Source organism: Aptenodytes patagonicus, chromosome 16 (assembly GCF_965638725.1).
Source record: "Aptenodytes patagonicus chromosome 16, bAptPat1.pri.cur, whole genome shotgun sequence".
NCBI lineage: Eukaryota > Metazoa > Chordata > Aves > Sphenisciformes > Spheniscidae > Aptenodytes > Aptenodytes patagonicus.
Window position 1 is genome coordinate 8126092 of NC_134964.1, and position 19311 is coordinate 8145402.

The 19311-nt window shown below is 49.7% G+C and overlaps 1 protein-coding gene across 4 annotated transcripts in view; it reads left to right on the top strand.

Annotated features, from left to right (window-relative positions):
• Window positions 1-19311, top strand: part of MYO15B (myosin XVB) — a 41095-nt gene that overhangs the window by 4060 nt on the left and 17724 nt on the right. For all 4 annotated transcript variants that reach the window (XR_012996631.1, XR_012996632.1, XM_076353889.1 and 1 more), the window contains exons 5-36: window positions 32-127; window positions 1912-2147; window positions 2232-2410; window positions 3129-3201; window positions 3654-3860; window positions 3966-4045; window positions 4251-4348; window positions 4529-4616; window positions 6774-6884; window positions 7060-7154; window positions 7754-7987; window positions 8477-8573; window positions 8924-9070; window positions 9364-9553; window positions 9684-9774; window positions 10329-10551; window positions 12075-12190; window positions 12759-12818; window positions 13040-13115; window positions 13628-13746; window positions 14001-14119; window positions 14579-14720; window positions 14857-14968; window positions 15314-15474; window positions 15749-15861; window positions 15978-16041; window positions 16286-16358; window positions 16733-16809; window positions 17194-17270; window positions 17855-17985; window positions 18615-18709; window positions 19011-19088. Coding sequence is in view for 2 of the 4 variants with exons in the window: in XM_076353889.1 (XP_076210004.1) it covers window positions 32-127; window positions 1912-2147; window positions 2232-2410; window positions 3129-3201; window positions 3654-3860; window positions 3966-4045; window positions 4251-4348; window positions 4529-4616; window positions 6774-6884; window positions 7060-7154; window positions 7754-7987; window positions 8477-8573; window positions 8924-9070; window positions 9364-9553; window positions 9684-9774; window positions 10329-10551; window positions 12075-12190; window positions 12759-12818; window positions 13040-13115; window positions 13628-13746; window positions 14001-14119; window positions 14579-14720; window positions 14857-14968; window positions 15314-15474; window positions 15749-15861; window positions 15978-16041; window positions 16286-16358; window positions 16733-16809; window positions 17194-17270; window positions 17855-17985; window positions 18615-18709; window positions 19011-19088 (3858 nt within the window). In the remaining 2 variants the exon portion in view is untranslated. The remainder of the gene's footprint in view (window positions 1-31; window positions 128-1911; window positions 2148-2231; window positions 2411-3128; window positions 3202-3653; window positions 3861-3965; window positions 4046-4250; window positions 4349-4528; window positions 4617-6773; window positions 6885-7059; window positions 7155-7753; window positions 7988-8476; window positions 8574-8923; window positions 9071-9363; window positions 9554-9683; window positions 9775-10328; window positions 10552-12074; window positions 12191-12758; window positions 12819-13039; window positions 13116-13627; window positions 13747-14000; window positions 14120-14578; window positions 14721-14856; window positions 14969-15313; window positions 15475-15748; window positions 15862-15977; window positions 16042-16285; window positions 16359-16732; window positions 16810-17193; window positions 17271-17854; window positions 17986-18614; window positions 18710-19010; window positions 19089-19311) is intronic.

Here is a 19311-nt window from a genome sequence, read left to right on the forward strand (position 1 = left end):
AAACTGTTTCTGTCCTTTTGTTTCTTTGTAGAAGACAGATTTTCCTGCCCCTGGTCAGCCCCTGCAGCACCCCTTAACCCATCTGGATGCTGAATACCAGGAGAGCGCGCTTGAGATCAACAAACTGGTAAGAGACATCTTTCTTGACCAGGGCCTTATTGAAGAACAGGTGGGCATAAGACAATGTTTTGATGCCATCGTACAACAAGATGCTGGTGGTGGCTACTGTTCTTACAATACATGATGTGTTAGAAGAGCAGAATAAATTGCTCCTTCTAGGCACTGGAGCAGTCTGGCAGAGATCACATGCAGCCCCTTAGGGTTGCTGTGTTCTTGGTGGGGGATAGACCAGCCATAGACCAATGGGATCAAAGTGAATTGCCTGGTGATGTAGCCTCTGAATTTGGCAGGACATGTAGGAATTAGACTGCTAAGCCTTAGTTTCCCAGTATTCCAGATTCAGTAGCAATGACAGTGTAAGGGCGATCTGTCTTCTCAAGCACTTATTCTTATCTGTCAGTCATAAAAAAAGTTTAATTTAACCCAGAGCTCTTCCATGATGTGGTTTATAGTAAACATATTGATTGTATCTCAGGCATACAGTTGCGTCAGTACACAGCAGGGGACAGTGAACTGTTGTATAAAGGCTGGAAAAAGGCAGGGACTTTGTCATCAAGAAAACTACACCTGGAACCACACCCTAATTCTGTAGTGTTTGTGTGAGGGGGATGATGTTGTTTCATCTCTGTGGATGTGAAACATACAGTTCTTCTTAAAAATGGTAATGTTGACTCTCTGAAAATAGAAAGAAACTTCAGATAATTTCTAAGTAAATCTGGTAATCCTTTTGAGAATTACATGTAATTAAAATAAGCCTGTTGGGAAAGGTAATAGCTAAAACCAGTTTCTTGTTTTGTCCTAATGATCCCAATTATAGGAGAGCATAAGCTTCAATAAAATCTTGTGAATTGGGTTGTGTTTAAGCAGACTACTATTATTTTTCCTGAAGATCAAAGATAATTTTTCTCCATTGCTAATCAAAAAAAATAGGGATTTACTACAAAGAATTCCATGAGAACTAAACAACCACCACCTCCTGTTTTTCTCAGTGAATCTCTGACACGCTTACTACCATTAACCATTTTAAGAAGTGGTGTTCTCTGAGAGAAAAAAAACAGGCCATCACTCATAAATGTTCTTTCCAAAGCTGTCCATGGCACATTTTAGAAAAAATTTAATCTAATGACATATTGAAGTGTAGAGGCTGAAAGAAATTATTCTGTACCTAAGGGTGAGAAGTACAAATTACAAAAGCATCTAAGATATTGATAGGCATAGCCAAGAAGCTGAATCGTTGCTTAAGTGATTTGGTTGAGATACCACATCTCATACTACTTGGTATAATATTAACTACACCAAAGTCTTTTTAACATTCAGTTGTTAGTGTTTCCTCACATCTGGCTCTCTTCACAAAGATCAGCTAAGCATCAATTTCTTTTACATCTTTTTACAGCTAGGAAGCCTGTGGGCTCAGACACAGTAACAAATACACAAGCAAGTTACTGTAGGCTATCTGAGCCCTGCCAAAGAAGGGGAAGTATTTTGCCCAAGAACAAATTCTAAGTCAGAGGCATAACTAAGAAGAGACTGACGTCGTCCTGACTTTTAGTCAGGGTCCAATCTTTATGAACACTGCGTCCCAAATTCCCCAGAACTTAGGTGATACACAAAACTTGAGAACAGATCCTGATCTCAGTGTTGGCTACTCTTCTTAGGCTCACAAACATCCTGGTGTCTACAACCCAGGTTGTCACCTCACAACACAGTTTGGGACAGAGGGTTAGAGCTAGAGCTCTTTCTTTTTTTTTTTTTTTTTTTTTTTTTTTTTTTTTGTCCCCTGGATGTTTCTAGATTTTGCGGTTCATTGGTGACAAGAATCTCCATGGCTGGCAGCAGATACTTCTGGGCAACTACATTGCTGGGAGAGGTTTGAATAACGTGGCCCTGCGCAATGAAATCTTCAGTCAGGTAGTTGCACAGACATGGAAGAACGCAGACATGGAGCACAGCCAGCGAGCTTGGGTCCTGATGGCAACTTTGCTGAGCTGCTTTGCCCCTTCACCAGCACTGGAGAAGCCGTTGCTGAAGTAAGGAGGAGGAAAGACCTAGCTACACTTTCATTAAGGTTGAGAGAGATGAGCAGTGTGCTAAAGGCAGTTGCCTTTTCCTAGATTTGTGTCAGATCATGGCATGGAGGGCTACAATGCTGTTTGCCAGCGCAAGATCTTGGCAGCAGCACAGCACACAGAGATGGACTCTACGTTCTCTCGGGCCTACCCTCCCACTCAGCTGGAGTGGACTGCAAACCAGAGGAGAGGGAAGATGGTTCTTGATGTTCATACCTTTAATGGTAACGCGTGCTTCTGCCCTTCTGCTATCTTCTAGTCCCTAAGGACTTCTCCAGTGCAGAAATCAGCAATCAGAAAATACTTCCCTCAGCTGGGTAAAGAGGGATCAGAACACCAGTTCCTTCTGGCTGGTACAAGCATGGGGGGATACAAGCATCTGAATCTAGACCCAAAACTCCCAAAGTCTGAGCCTGATGAGCTCAGACCTGCTACTCAGGCTGGGGGATGACATTCTTCTGAGTTTGGGCCCATCTCAACAGAGGACTGTTCTGGTTGTGCATCTGTGGGTCTAGTTTTCCTGTTATCCATTATTGCATAGCCCAGGCAGCAGCAACTGCTGCCTTTGTTACAGGGACTTTCTGCCTTTCTCCCTTCTCAAATATTGGCTTATGCTGCTTCTTGAGTGCTCAGAAGCTCTGTGAATTTAATGGAGAACATCCCTGCTCTGGCTCCTTGGTGAGTGGAGTGGTGGCCCAAGTGAACCAGGACACTGCGAGGGTTTTCAGCTGTCAGGTTGGAAATGCCAACCTGTGCCATCAGTTACTTTGGATGTGAATGTGTTCATGTGGAGCCCTCCATGTGCTTTCAGTCCTCCTGTGGCCCCCCCTCAGGAGTGTGTAAGGCTTTCCAGCTGGGCTCTGCCTGTGTCCTGCAGAGCTTAGGAGTTGCTTTAGGTCCTGCCAGGGAGGCCGTGTGTACTGACTTTCTTTTCTGTGCTAGAGGAGAAGATCTCGGCTGAGGTGGAGTCCTGGATGACTGGGGAGCAGTATGCAGGCTGGCTCCTGAGTGCAAGGTACTGCCAGAGGATGGGAGAAGATCTGGGGGTGTGAAAGAGGCAGTCACTAGTTCTAAGGTTCAGACTGGTCGGGGCTGCAGGCTAGAATTTATATGGTCAGATGTGGAACGGCCACTCCTTACCCACTCCGGCTTGGGCTCTCTCCTTCACCCTTCCATCTGTGTGCATAAACTGTGGGCCTCTTTAGGAACAGAGGAATCACTGGCGTGATCTGTCAGAGCAGCTTCACAGAAAAGATGGGGGTGAAAAAAAAAAAAGGACAGATCTTGAGTGATTCTAGCTTTTTTTTTCCTGACCCTGGGCACTTAATAGTTGATTCACACCCTAAATCTTAAGGACTTAAGCCAGGATAGACAAGGCAAGAAGAAACTGAATGTGATGTTTTCCTTTCTCTCCCTTTCCCCTGCCTACCTGGACACCTTTTCTCTCCTTCCTTTCCCTGTTACCAGGGGCTGCGATAAGAAGTCTCGAGGGTGGTCTATCTCTATGTTTACTGGCAACACATGGCAGGACCTCCTGGGCTGTGACTTTGTACTGGACCTCATTGGAGAGATGGAGGAGGCCAGCAACCTCAGCAGCCCCTCTCAGTCCTCAGCTGAGTACCCCATCACTTCTGAAAGGGAGAGAAGCTTCCTCCAGAACTCTGACCTGGATTCGTAAGTCACCTAATCCTCCTGCCCCATCACTTGCGGCCCTGTCACCCCGTGGCTCATCTTTCTCTCAGCACTGTTCTGTCCTCATCTCATTTTCCTCTTCAACAGGATCCCTCCTGCTCCAGGCATCCGGGCCCCTACCTTCCCACCACCTAGCTTGAGTCCAGAATTCAACAATCTCCATGCAGGTAAGCTCTTGCCCAGGACTGTGGATGGCACTGGGAAGGGCCAGATGGGCCCCAGCCAGGGAATCGGAGCAGAGGGGGAGAGAGGTGATTCTTCTTGATGTAGAGTGAGGAAGGGCTCCACTCCAAAACATGACTGTCTAATAGGAACTGGAGACAGGGGAATGTTCCTTGCCTGCCTTGTCACCAGACTTCTCTCTGCTCTTAGATCCAAGATTCGGAGATGACCTGAGGAGCCCTGTAGGCTTGGATCACTATGTGGATGATCTCTTCAGCACTGTGCTGCATCAAGGCTCCAGAGTATCAGTAAGTCCCTTGATGGTTCCCTCTTACTTTCTCTCTGCAGCTCTCCTGTCCCCATGACTCCCTCAAGCATGCCTCTGCCTATTCACTCTGCCTCTGCTCAGCTCAGATATGCCTTTGGATGGCTCTCCCTCCGTGAAGTCTATCTCTCTGAGCTCAGATAACTGTTTTTACTTGATGCAGGATATGGAGAGCAGGGAGAGTCTGACTGGACGCATGAAAGGAGGTGGGAAGATTGGACCCACACAGAGAGGGATCTTTCCTTCTGCAGGTCTGTAAGGGGATGGGGAGAGCTGGGAACACCTGTGGGGCTACATAAGCTTTAGTGAGCACAGGTCAGGGAGTCTCTTAAATGCTAATTATTGCATGGGCTCAACTGATTAATGAAGAGCATTGGTTTTTAGCATAGGTCATCAGAAGCTGTACTCCTCACTCCCAGGTGCTGGGAGGCAGATGCTTTGGGGAAGGTGCTAGCTAAGGGTACCACCTTTGTTCTGCTTTTAATTTCTCTCTCGAGTTGGTCTTGGGGTCAAGGCAACAGGTAGCTTGCTTCTGACCCAGGCCACCTCTTCCCTAGGCCAATACTCGTAAGTTCTGTATTCACCTTCTATTCATCTTGTGCTTTCACGAAATAGTTGCTGCTTTTCTCAGGGGAGGGGTTTAATCTTTCTTATTGCTTCCTTACAGACTTTCCCATCATCTCTAGCTATTCCTTAGGTTAGTATGTCTGAGCCCTGTAGACGTTTGGTTTGTGTGTTTGGTTTCTTTTTCTCATTTCTGTGGAGCTGACACTCAGGTATTTTCAGTAGGGTGGAGTCAAACACCAATATATTAATGGCACTGAGAAATCTGCATGTGTAGGAACACACCCAGCTGTTTCAGAAAGGTGGGGAATGTCCTGTTCAGATTGTTACTGAAGCTGGGACTGTTTTTGGCTATTGTAGAGGCTCTGGGGCATGACAAGCCCTATTACAGATCACTGGCCTGAGGCCAGTTTGTCACTCATGTGGCCACTTACATCAGTGAGGAATGTGAGGATCTCTCTGGGCCATTCTCACTGGTGGGGGCATCATGATTCAGTAGGCCTGTGCTGTGTGCTGACTCATTCCTAGCTGAGACTGATCTCCATGCCCATTGCTCTGCTGGCTTTGTCCTCAGTGGGATTGCTGTTTTGTGGCTGTTTTGTGGCCTCATGTTCGGCTACAACAACCCCATGCAGCGCTACAGGCTTGGGGAAGAGTGGCTGGAAAGCTGCCTGGCGGAAAAGGACCTGGGGGTGTTGGTCGACAGCCGGCTGAACATGAGCCGGCAGTGTGCCCAGGCGGCCAAGAAGGCCAATGGCATCCTGGCCTGTATCAGAAATAGTGTGGCCAGCAGGAGTAGGGAAGTGATCGTGCCCCTGTACTCGGCACTGGCGAGGCCGCACCTCAAATACTGTGTTCAGTTTTGGGCCCCTCACTACAAGAAGGACGTTGAGGTGCTGGAGCGTGTCCAGAGAAGGGCAACGAGGCTGGTGAGGGGTCTGGAGAACAAGTCTGATGAGGAGGGGCTGAGGGAACTGGGGTTGTTTAGCCTGGAGAAAAGGAGGCTGAGGGGAGACCTCATCACTCTCTACAACTACCTGAAAGGAGGTTGTAGCGAGGTGGGTGTCGGTCTCTTCTCCCAAGTAACAAGCAATAGGATGAGAGGAAATGGCCTCAAGTTGCGCCAGGGGAGGTTTAGATTGGATGTGAGGAAAAATTTCTTTACTGAAAGAGTGTTTAAACCTTGGAACAGGCTGCCCAGGGAAGTGGTGGAGTCACCATCCCTGGAAGTATTTAAAAGACGTGTAGATGAGGCACTTAGGGACATGGTTTAGTGGGCATGGTGGTGTTGGGTTGATGGTTGGACTCAATGATCTTAGAGGTCTTTTCCAACCTTGATGATTCTATGTGGGACTTGACTGCTGGGAGCAGAGGAATTTTTTTCTCTCCACAGTTCCTTCACAATGCCACCCAGGCCAGGGCTCATTGTTCATTTACCCTTGCTGCCTGCTGCAAAGAGACCAACATGGATCTGGCAGGCCCAGAGATCTTTGCCCAACCCTCAGGAGAAACCCTTCTCTGTAATCATACACAGGCAGGAATTATTTATATGCTTAGTCATGAAGGATGGTGGTGTCCTAAGCTACAGTGCAGAAGCAGGGTCTGGATCCTGCTATTGTAAAGTCTGGCAGGCCACACTTTTCTCTTAGGTTTCCTTTTTCCACCTGAGTTTTGCTGTGTCCTGCTGTGTGTGAAGAGGTAAACCATTCACATGTCCCCATGGTTGGTGCATGTGGAGAGAACCAGAGGTACCCAGCTTATGTGATGTGTTCTGTGCGGATTGATCAGGGCTTTCTGATCTGGGATTCCCCAAAAGCACTGTGCATGTGGCCTTTTGCCTCTAGGCTTCTCTGGAATGACTCAAGCACCAGTTTACCAGTCTGTGCCTTCAATGATGGGGATGCCAGCAGCCATGCCTATGATGCCAGCGGCTGGTGGGATTGCACCTATGCCAGGTAATAATTCAGTAACTATACAGGGGAAAAGGATGGAAGGGTGGGTGTCGTAATGGAGCCTGTGCATTTGAATGTCAGGTGGGGTGCACAGTGAACGCTCAGCTCTGGGCTGATGCTCGGGCATTGTGGGGAATGATTGCCTGTGGGTGTTTGCAGACATGTGTGTCTTCTACAGCCATGGTTATGCCCCAGCCTGTGGTTCCAGCTGTAGATCCCAATCAGTTAGCAGCACAACAGCAAACCTTTATCAACCAGCAAGCCATGCTCATGGTGAGTGGAAGGGACCGGCTGGGAGGGGCTCAGGAACCGGGGAAGAACAACGCACTGGCGTATGTGCTGTGAAGAGGTTAGCCATGCTCCACTCCTGCATTAGGCCTGCTCTGTAACACTCTGTGTTTATGTGCTGGGGGTTAGGTATATAAAGTTGGGATTATTTAAGACTGCAAAACTGGGAACCCCCTTTTTGCTGCTTTGTGTACATGAGGACACTGAGGCACCATAGGTGAGTGAGTAGCAGGGACAAGAGCAGGCCCCGAGAAGCCTCAGCTGTAATTCCATGTGTTTTTAAGCTGGAATTTGCTACAGATGCAGATCTGCAGTATTCTGCTTTCTGTACAAAGCCTTGTGAGTGCATGGAGGTCCCAGGCTATCTCACTGGTAGCTGAGTCTTTGGGGTGTTGTTAGGAGCTTTGCATACTTGGCCAGGTGGGAGCAGACTCCCTGGGCATGCCTTGTCCATAACACTGGGAAATTTGCAGCGGACTATGTAGATGTTCTGTGATTATCAGTGAAAGAATAGGACAGTCTGACTGACGGCTGATAATTTTGTGTAGCCTAGAGCTCATGGACATTGCAATTCCTTCCTCCAGGCCCAGCAGGTGACCCTTCAAGCCATGAGCATTTCCCAGCAGCAGCAGCAACAGCAGCGGTGGCAACAGTCTCTTGAGAACTCAAGGCCAAGAGTCTCAAGTCCACCACAAGCCCGAGCCTCAGCTCCAGCCCCAGTCCCAGCCACTTCCCCAAAACCCAAGAAGCCTCCCAGCAGCCAGAATGCTACACCACCCCCAAAGGCTCCAGAACCACCAGCTAAGGCAGAAGAACCGGTATGAGAAACAAATAGTGGTGGTGAATTTGGTTTGAATTTCATGACTTGCGTTTGCTCTGCTTCCCTACAGTGTGACAGTGGTTTGGCAGAGAGGAGAGCAGAGCGCTATGCTTACCTATGATACTGAGACCTTTCAAACTCTGCTTGCTGAGTCTTTAAGACACAGGATCAAACCTTGGTGGCATTAGCTCTGCGGAGGTTTGGCTGCAGTGTTGGCCAATTAATTTCCAGCTGATCTGAATTTTTCCATAGGAAAATTCATTACTCGGAGTTCTTTATCTTCCAGCAAGCTCTCTTGGGCCTCTAACATACTCCTTCTCTGGACTTTGATGATTCCTTGGGTCAGAGACTGATCTCTTGGGATGCTCCCAGATAGGGAGAAGTTCCAGATCAGAACTTGGCAAGGGAAGATCACCTCTCAACTTAAGGGCGCTATGGAGGTATCTGCTGGCTAGTGCTAACTAGCCATGTTGTGAACTGCTTGCAGGTTTATGACTACACGGAAGACGAGTTCTTCGACAGTGAAGATGATGACTATCTTCGAGAAACTTTCCAGCAGAAGAGAGAATATTTTCAGAAGATGGGTGAGCATCTACCACTTTGGGAATTTCACTCATCTTAACACCTTGTTCTGCAGCCTCCCTGGCATAACAAGGTGTTCTTGTCTCCCTGTCTGGAACCCAGCTAATCCCTGCAGGAGCTGCTGGTGCTGTGTGTAGCAGGAGTTTTGGGTGCCTGCTCAGCTGGCTACAATTCAGATTGTGAGGCGTTGTGTTACCAGTTTTCTAGACATCTTTGGGCTTCTGACTGCCACACCCTCCTTTGCCTCTAGAAAGCATAGGCTTCTGCTGACTGATGCAAGGGTGGAAACTATGCCGTTAGTGCTAGGCTTTGGTTGTGGGTTTAACTAGCTCAGGTCCCCCTTTCTATGCAGGAGAGCAACAAATCCGAGTGAAGAAAGTCAGGCCTCCTTCCAAAACCTGGACCCCTCCAGCAAATCCCCAGCCAAAGCAGGAGGAGGAGAAGGAAGAGGAGCAGGAGAAGAGGAAAGAAGAGAAGCCCAGCCCTAAAACAGAGGCAGGTAAGATGCTGTGCAGTGGAGACCCAGGCAGGCTGACAAGCGGGAACTTTCTAGGAGCATCAGGCCAGGATATAGCCACAGGAGGAAAGGATCTGGCCCTTCTGGGAGTCTGCATCTTGACAGGAGAGGAGAGAGAGAAAGGTCTGAGCTTTGGGAAGTGGGATCCCAAAGCAAGGCAGTGGAAGGTCATGGCCAGTCAGCCTGGGGGTGAAAGAGAGGGCGCTTCAAATGACATAATGGGATTTCTCCTGTGTCTTTGCTGGGCTGTTGGTTAAAGCTGTCATCCCCAATAGCTCCTGCTCCCCCTTTGCCACCTCCTGAGCCGAAGCCAAAAAAGCAGACACGAAAAGCGAAGAAGGAGCCACCTGTAGTGAAGCCTTCAGGCCCCGAGTCACGGCCTGAACCCAGCCGGGAGATCCGCAACATCATCAAAATGTACCAGAGCAGGCCAGCCCCCGAGCCCCAGCCTATCGAGCCTGTCAGGTGAGAGAGTGGGGTCCACCCAGGTGGGCAGGGAGGAGATGAGTGGGACTATATCCCAGTGCTGCCACATGGCTCCATTGTGGCCACAACCTCTCTGCAGCCCCTGTAACTGTTCCCCATTTCCTTGCAGGAGAGTGTCCAAGCCATTTATGAAGAAGAACGACCCCAAAAATGAGGCTCTGGCCAAGCTGGGAATGATGAACCTCTCTTCTCCCAAATCAGTGAGTTCTTTGCTCTCCGGTCGCCTAAGAGCTCAGCAGAGAGGGCCTGTATATCCAATCTCCAACAGATTGGGAGCTACTTGGTAGTGCAGTAGCAGCCAGGTGATTTCTTCTTGGGTTACTAGATAGCTGTGAGCTCATACCATGGTGCTGCCCATCCTAGACTGGGTTGCAGCCTGTAAAGTCACTTGAGGTCCTGGAGAAAAGGCTCTGGAGCAGCAAGTCCTATTGTGGTATGTTTAAGGCTGATCTGGAAGCAAGCAACTCATGTTCCCCACATTTGGCACCAAGGTCTTGGCCCATTAATGTCTTTTTTCCCCTTCCCAACTGGAGGCTTCAATCTCAAATACTTGGTTCTCTGCACTTGGGTTTGCTTGATCTTCATCTGTTTGTAGATCATGTGCCGATTTAAAGGTCCTGGTATCCCTGTTCACACAGATCTTGCTTCTAGGGTTGGACTGATGCCCTAGGGATGACTTGTAACAACAGCAGTATCAGGACAGAGCACAGTAATGCAGAGAATGACCGGGTCAAATGGTTTTGCTGTCTTGCAGCCACCCCCCCTGCCACAAGAGAAGAGAACACCTCCACCTCCCAAGCCCAAGCCAGGCTCAGCTTCCAGCTCTATCAAGGAGAAGCAGTTGCCTCTCCTGTCCATCTTCAGCCAGGAGAGAACCCCACCAGGTTCCCAGGCCCCTCCTCCTCCTCCTCCTCCCCCACCATTGCCTTCACCTCTTCTGCCTGGGAACCAAGGCTGGCAGGAATCCACAGGGAAGGGTGAGTATTGACTTCACCCAAGTGGGATTTGGTAGCGGTGGGAGGGGATGGGGTCGGAATCAGCCCAGTGGCCCGGGAGAGTCACAGCACATGTTCTGTCATCGGCCAGCTGGTCAAAGACTGAGTGGGCTGTGTGAAATCAGAGACTGTCACCGTAGTTCCAGTCTGGCCCCGCACTCAGCATGGCACTTCCCAGCTCTAACTCTTCCCTTTCTTCCCAGTGGAGTGCAGGATGTCAGGCAAAACTGATGGAGGGGCTGGGTTCCTCTGAAAAAATGCAGCTAAAACCAGAAAGGACCTTTGGGCTACAGCTTTATCAAGGTCCAGTCCACATTATGTTTTATTACCTACCTGAAGCATAACTACTTTATCAACAGGTGGACTTTAGACCAGGGAGGAATGGGAAGCTGGGTGTTTTACCTTCTAGAGCCTCTGGAGGGTCCTTAGAGACAGGCTGAGGAATGAGGGAATGTTTCTCAGAGGGAGAATGAGAGCCTGAGAGACCTTGGACACTGGCCACATAAGGAGTGTCTGGACATTGCCCACCTGAAAAATGGCATAGCTAATGCTTCTCAGCAGGAGTTTGGAAGTGTTATTCAGTCTTAGGTTTTCCTTCTGAATTGCAGTGGGATCCTGGAGCCATAATTCATTTTATACTTTGCTGCTATTTTGGATACATGTACCAATGTATTTCAAGCTGTTTAAAACTCTCATCAGCATCACATTTTATAACATACAAGGAACAGTCAGTCAAGCACATTACTGCAGGACTCCATCCTGCGTCAGATTCCCTGGTATAAAAGAATGTCCTGGTTTCACTCCCCCTCTCTTTTTAAAAATGGATCTTCAGGAAGTCTGGCGAAAGTAAATCGAAGTAACTAGATTGGCCTGAAAAATCCCTACATGCTTTTGAATAGGAATATAGAAACAGCTGAACTGTGCGATCTACTACACTTCTTGATTGTCTATGAACTCTGAAATTTTGAAAGTTGGGAGTGCTTAAATGAAGATATTCCTACCTTGTAAAGCAATGCCTTTGAATGGTTGTCTTCAGACTGAGCCTGTCTTTTAATAGATCTCCTGCAGAGAGAAAACCCAGTGCAAGTACTGGGTGCCTTGTACCACAACCTTGCAGTCTGCAAGCTTAGGGGAGAACTTTTATGTCCTTTTGAAACCTTTAGCAGGCTTTTTATAATGACATAAAGTGAAACTGTGTCTTCAAACTTAAGCACGTGGGTAATATTTTGCCTGGCACGCTGTGGGCTCCCTAACTCTGGAGTGTTGCTATTATGAGCACTGAACTTTGTGACTAATACAGCAAGTATAAATGCTGGTACTCACATGATGACCGTTTTGTGCATGCATTCGTACTAGCTGATCACTGACCTTCAAGAGGGTTCTTGACAGTAATCTTCAGTCAGGCACATGGCACTGTCCCCTTTCTCTTGGTAGGTCTTTGGCAGGTGGGAAGGTGACCCTGTAGTCAGCAAAGCCCATCTTCACTGCTCTTTCTCCTCACACAGACTCTACTGTAACAGTAGCAGAAGATGATGGTATCAAGACCCAGCTGTACAAGCTCACTGACAGTGTCAGCTTTTCCTATATCAACCCTCCCTGGAAAATCTTTCTGCGCAAAGAGGTACAGTTCACTAGCTGAGGGCTGGCTATGGGGGGGAGGGAACTGGTTCCACATTCGGTTAAAATCACTTTTTGTCATAGGCACCCAGTGTGAAATAAGAGCACAAAGGCAGCTCTGGGAGGAGGTCACGCGACGCAGGAGTTGGGGGCGGGGGATCATCTCGGAGGAGATCCGAGTCCTACTCTCTGCCTTACTGACTCTGGTGTCTCAGTTTCCCTACCTGTCCTTTCCTCCCTCTGTAAAACACTGAGAAATCTACAGTTAAAGTAAATTTGTTGTTGCCTGGCGCTTTCCTGTTAAAACAGTACAAATGTGTTTAAAATGAAGTATTGGAGAGTGCACTGAACTGACCAGGGTTCATCCCATGGTCTCACCACTTCACTTTTGGTCCTTCGCTCCTGGTCTTTCTGTTTACATTCACAGTGTCTCTTCCCTGCCTGTCCTTGGAGATGGACTCACTCCTCTCTGGCAGTAGGGCATATAGATTACGAAACATCCCTGGAGAGCTATTTCTGCAACATCTGTAAACATCTGTAACATTACTATTGTTTTTATCCTCCTCTTGCAGGTGTTTTACCCCAAAGAAAACTTCAGTCACCCTTATTGTCTGAACTTGCTGTGTGAACAGGTGTGTACTGGTGTATGACTCGAGGCCTGTTGTTTCTCTGTTACACTGCATAAGCTGCCTTCACTTCTGCATCCCTAGCGGTGTTAGTCTCTTCTCCAGGTCCATCCAGTCAAGCCCCTGCTCACTCTTCTGAAACTCAGTCTGTTTAACGGCCTCAGATGCTCCAACACACTCAGATGTGGCCTTTTCAATGGAAGCCTCTCTGTTTCCTTCCTCTGCAGATCATGCGTGACACCTTCTCCGACTCCTGCCTTCGGATCTCCAGGGAGGAGAAGCGCAAGATGAAAGACCTGCTGAGTAATTAACAGCCCCATCATCCCTTCGTCCCCGTGCCCATCCCAGCTTTTGGTTTGAAACGAGAAACCGGCCTCCAAGCCCTTTCAGGCAGGACTTAGGGCAGAGGAGAAACGTTTGTCACTGCAGCAAGAAAGCACATTTGTGTGTGCTGTGTAGTGCAGTGTAGGAATGTTGTTTATCCCAAATGGCCAGAAAATGGCCCTGAAATTTCTCTGAGCCAGAAAAACTTAGTTCTGATATGTTTATTGTAGGGAGAGGAAACTGAGGCCCAAGGATGGGATTTTGAGTTGTCTCAAAATCCACCTGTCGTCTTTGACAGGAGCTTCATGGAGAGGGGGAGAGAAACTAGTAGTAGACTGGTGTGTGCAAATAACATGGTATCCTTTTGCCTCTGCATGTCGTTTGCTGCACTGTAATCACTGAGGAGGACTGGTGGGAAGGAGTCCCTGGGCAGAGGAAGACTTGGCCATCTTTGTCTTACTGAGAAACTATCTGCTTTGTACCCCTGCTAGTGGAGTTCCGGGTTGGCAACGATGTCCAGTCCATTCAGGAGGATGGGATAAAGAAGAGGATTGTACTGGCTGCTCGAGATAACTGGGCTAACTATTTCTCCCGCCTTTTCCCAGTTCATGTGAGTCTTAATCTTTTCACCAGACCCGGGGCTTGCTTTAGCTCTGTGGCTCTAGTTCACCTGGGATCTCTTTCTGTCTCCCTGCCTGGCCACACACCACTCATTCTTCTGCGCCTTCTGTACCTTGCTGGGTTTGACGCCCCTGTCAGCCTAGGGCCTCCTTCACGGTACATACGGCAGCATCTTCTTCCCCTGCTGCATCCTGTCCGGGTGGGATGGGGCCTTTCACGCTCTCTGCTGCACTTCCCTTACAGGGTGAAAATGGAAGTGATGTCCAGATTCTGGGTGTTTCTCACCGGGGCATGCAGCTGCTGAAGGTGGTGAAAGCAGCTGGGTATAATCCTGAGCACCTGAAGATTCTTCGCAGCTACAGGTGAGCAAAAGGGCACTGGTTGCTGCAGGATGATAATTTGTCACTTGCAGGATGTTTTCAGAGTGTAGGAGGCAGACCGAACAGGTGAGCTGAAAATTGTCTGGTTGTGCTGTGCTTTCTAGGATTGTCCCAGGCCAGCTGTGACTCACTGACCCTCCTTCTAATGAGTTTGGCCTTTCCCTTTCTTCCCTACCTTGTGTTTTGCTCACAATAAGTGAGTGCTAGGTGTGAGTCAGCTCCATGCATGTCATCAGAAGGGAGGTCCTCAGAGGGGTACGGTGAAAGCCATGAGCAGCCTATGGTGCTATTACTGTTGTAATACAGTGCTGGTGAAAGGCCACCCTCTGGAGCGTGCCGAGGCCTGTCTCCATTCTCAGTCTTTGGAATGAGCTCCCATCCCCATGATCTGCATCCCTAGCTCTGGCAGAGGGAGCCTGAGCATGCTGTCTGTGTTCTCAGCTTTGCAGATGTGCTGTCAGTGGAACTGAAGGGCAGCAATGCCCTGGAGCTCTCTCTGAAGACAGAGCAGCTCTTCCTGCACTCTCCAAAGGCTCCGTGCATCAAGGCCATGGTGGAACTCTTCATCCAGGAGCTGAGACAGGTAAGGGAGTGGCTGTAGTGCAGTAGGGAATGAAGGTGGTTTCCCACATGGACCCGAGAGGGTCCATGGGATGATGTGGTCCAAATCCCTCACATCCTGGGGATGAGATTTGACCTCCCCATCACTTTTTCCCCAGGATACCAACTACGTTGTTGCTTTGCGCAGCTACGTTGTGGATGACAAGAGCCTCCTTAGCTTCAAGAAGGGTGACCTCATCAAGTTACTGCCCATGCAAGGCGTAGAGCCAGGTGAGGGAGTTTGAGATTGGCAGGAAAGGTGGGGACTGGGTTCAAGGGCCTGCTGTGATTGACTTACGGTAACACTGGACCCATGGTGCCCAGAAGCTCTACATGCTGCTGTCAAGTAAACCAGAGGAAAGCAGACTGTTAAGGGCTGGCATAGTCAGCTTTCAGCTCTGCCATTCTCTGACTGCAACCCACCTTGTTCCAGCTGCCATAGTTATAAGGGATGTTATCTTAGGATGCAGGAAAGCCTGGTCAGTCTGGTGCTCTCCTTTGCCAGTAGTATGTCTCACTGCTCATTTCTCTTGGTAGCTGCCATGGTTCCTGACTCTTTCTCCCCTGTTTCTGCAGGCTGGCAGTTTGGCTCCACTGGTGGCCGCTGTGGTATTTTCCCCACCAGCCTTGTGCAATTGGCTGCAGCCCCTGATCACCTCAGCACCAGCATGGACAGATGTGGAGGGCTGCGGAAGAGCATGAAAGCTTCCCCGGAGAGCAGGAACACCAGCAGGGAGGTGAGTCGTCTTTAGGGAACTGCTAGGCGATGTGGCCGGGTTCTGTGGGAGCTGCCAGGGTGGGTCCATGGCCCTGGTAGTGTCTGACCTCCAAGGCTAGAGGGAAGAAGATGACTGCTTAATCCTTGCAGATGGAGACACTCAAATACTGTCATAGTGGGAGGGGGAGGCAACACACACAGATGAGGCCTTCCCAGGTCTGGCAGGTGAGGAGAATACACACTGCAGTTCCTCAGCCGACTATTCAGGGTGGGTTTGGTGCCTGTCCCTGCAGAGTTCTGTTCCCAGCCTGACATCAGAACCTGACAGCATCATGTTAGTCCCTGCTGGCGACCGTTATACCATGACAGACTTCGCCATAGCCTACTTCCGAGAGGCTCAGTCCATGTGAGTAGGCTGTGGTCCTTCTTGAACAGGCATACACAGGACCTGTGTAGCCTGACCCACACCAAGCCGTTTCTGGGGATATTTCTTAGGCTGCATGTTCTCTCTCTTCTGTCTAGGCAGGGACTGAACAGGATTTCTGCTGAAAAGAAGAGTGCAGCTACCCTGGTCCAGCACACCAAGGTGAGCTCAGTCTCTCCCCATGGCTACAGCCAGAATCCCAGCTCCAGCATTGCCTCTAGCTTTGTCCCCACGTGGCAAAAGCACAGAGGGCAGATCCTTGGCTGCAGTCTCTGGAGAAGCGTAGGTGCCCCCTACTCTTCAGTGCTGCCTGCAAGATGCTGGGAGCCTGTGTCTTTCATGAAGCCTGCAGCACAGCTCTGTGCGATCTGCCTCCCCAGCTTACCCTTGTATTCTGGCCCTGCAGGTCCCAATCCAGGAATCTTTGCTCTGGTATGCTGATAGTGAACTGAATGAGCTTGCTACAAAGAACTTCAGGAGTAAGTACCTCCCTAGGACACAACACTGCAGAGGCTGGAGCGGGGGTGAGTGGGATGGCCTTGGTGGTCACGCATAGGCATCATGGGGCCCAGCGTGGGGAATGAAGACTGAGAGGAGGGCCCCTCCTAAGGCATTTCTGCAGTTAATAACTACCTGTGTCCATGTTGAAAGCGTCCAGCAAAATACACTTTGAGTGCAAAGTGCCCAAGAACGCACACTGCCAGGGCTGATGCCCCACCGACTACACATGTCCAATGCAAGCCTCGTAATAGCCCATGGAGCAGAAAAGCTTTCAGGACATTTTCTAGTCTACTGCCTGCCCCACGGCAGGATCACCTCTGCTTAGACCTAAATGCTAGCCTTTGCTTTGCAGCTCTGATGCAGTTCATGGGAGATCAATCAAAACTCAAGAACCAGAATGAGGCTGAATGCATCTATGAAATCCTTCAGGTTTGTGACCTTCCCCTGGGCAAGGTGTTGAAGCACCAATGGGAATGAAGAGCCAAGACCTTGCTGGGAAGGGAGAAAGCAGGGAGAGCCATAATGCAACCTCCTACATGAGAAAGGGAGCTGAAACAGAGAGGCTGATTAAAAAACATGGGGGGGGAGGGTTGCATGTAAATGGTTTCCCTGGATATCACTGTCTGGATGAGAGCACAACCTGCCTCCCCTTCTTTGGGCCCAGATAGCACTAGAGACCAGAGGCTGCAAAGCCCAAGCTTTAAGCCACATTGGCAGAGCTCTGGAGCTGGGAGCAGAAGGGCACAGAGATGACCTGGGGCCTCTGATGCTCTCGTCCCCTCTCTGATGCTGTCTTTTCCTCTCTGAATGCAGCTGTGCAAGGAGAAGGAGAGTTTGCATGATGAGGTCTACTGCCAGGTCATCAAACAGGTCACCCACAACCCTAACCAGTGAGTACCAGCACTGTCAGCTCCTGTGCCTGCACAGCTGGAGGGGAACCATCTGCCTTGCTGCATAGGCAGCAGCGCCAGGAGAGAGGCTGACCCCTAATGATGTACTATCCCTCGCTGCTCAGTTGCTGGGGCTTTTGCTGAGCGCTCAGGGAATTTAGCAAGTCACTGGGGTTTGGCTTTTTCACTTCAATGGATGTTTGTCCTTCTATCTCGGGCTGCTGATATATCTGGGCACTGCTAAACATTCCTGGTAGCTCCCGGTAGTGGCGCTGCTCAGAGCCCTGATTTCCTCTTCACAGCCCTGGGGAATTGGTACAACAGTTAGGACTGGCTTGACCCCACACTGCCCTGTGATATGGCAGCAGTGGCATCAGCGTGGCCTTGACTGTTCCCTTTCTCTGTTTGCTGTTAGGAATAACTAAACGAATCCCTTCCTCAGCACAAGAAACCTCTGACCAAGGGCCACTACCTCATTTTCTGCAACCTGCCATAGGTGTTCAAAAGGGCAGAGGCTCAGTTTGAGCTGCTTGGAGCAGTAATTGTCTTGTTCCAAGGTGCTCACAGTTCTTTTTGCCCTGCAGGGAGAGCGTGCTGCGTGGTTGGTTGCTCCTAAACCTGCTAACTGGGTACTTCCTCCCTTCTAACATCCTGATGCCCTACGCCACCAAGTTTCTGCAGCTAGCCAGCAGTGATCCATCCAGCACCCACCATGGTATGACTGTTTGTGTCCTGTAAAATAAACAGCTGCCCCCTTGTTTACTAAAGCTCAGTGGTCAAAGAAAGAAGACAGGATCCAGGTGGGGACATGGTCCAACAGGGAAATCTCCCTTATCCTGTTAGGCAGGAGAAATGAGTCGGGTACTGAAGGACCTGAGCCTGCAGGCAAGAGTCTGCTTTGTATCTCTAGTCTTTCTGTTTGCAGAGGTAATTTCCCATTGCATCTTCACCCAGGCAAGGTGGAATTGTGTGTCTCTCTGAGGCTTAGCTTAGCCCTGCTGCTTAGGCTCAGTTTGACAGCTAGACCTTGGGGGAAAGGCAGACTGTGGTCTTCCAGAGTCATCAGCTGTGAGGTATATGGGTTGGAATCCTGCCAGAGAAGAGGATTCTAGTTCTCCCGTCCTGTCATTCCTGTGCACTCCTTCTACCCTGGACAGTGTCTGGGGTTGGCCCCTCATGATTTGGATGTGTCCTGGCAGAGTGGGAGATGAGGTCAACTCTCTTTCCTCTCCTAGCGGTGGCCCGGGGTTAAATTCAACACAGTCAGGATGACCCAGCACCATAGGAGACAATGTTAAATCCTCTGTTTGGCTCAGCACATGAAGCTTTTTCCTTTTCCTGCAGATATAGCCAAGACCTGTCAGAGCAACCTGCGGAAAAATTTCATGTATGGGGGCCGTCGCCACCTTCCTTTCCCTGTGGAGATAGAGGCATTGCTGGTATTGAGGGGCAGAGAAGTGGGGATGCTGGGAAGAGAGGGAGGGCAGAGGTTTGCCAGGAGGTGCCATGTGCAGTGTTACAGGGGTGGTTAGTGTTCCAAGAGAGGAAATGAGGCATGTGTCTGCAAGGGGACTGGGAAGTGCAATGCCATGGAGTAGGCAGGGGTGTGGGCAGGGAAGAGGCAGGTACTATGGGCAAGTAGTGGAAGGTGGAGATGAGAAGGAAGGAAGAGGGAGGAAGAATTGTGGGGCTGATGGGATCCTGCATGTCCTGCATGACGTCAAAGACTGTCCTTTGCAGAAGGGGCATGGTGCCCGCCGGCTAGCGATACTGATGCCTGGAGGCATGGAATACCTGACCAGAGTTAAGACATTCACTGTGAGTTTTCTGCTTTGAATTTCTTCATTGATCTGGACTCTGAGCCACACCAGGGAACTCCCTTATCTGTCAAAACCTTGGGCTTGGCCTGTGCTTCCCATGGTGCTGTGACAGTTTCCCCACTCACTTCCTAGGAATCCCTGTAGCAGCCTATCTCTGCAGGGCCTGCGCAACGCTGGGACGCCTCACCCAGCTTGCTGCTTTGCACAATGGCCAGAGCCAT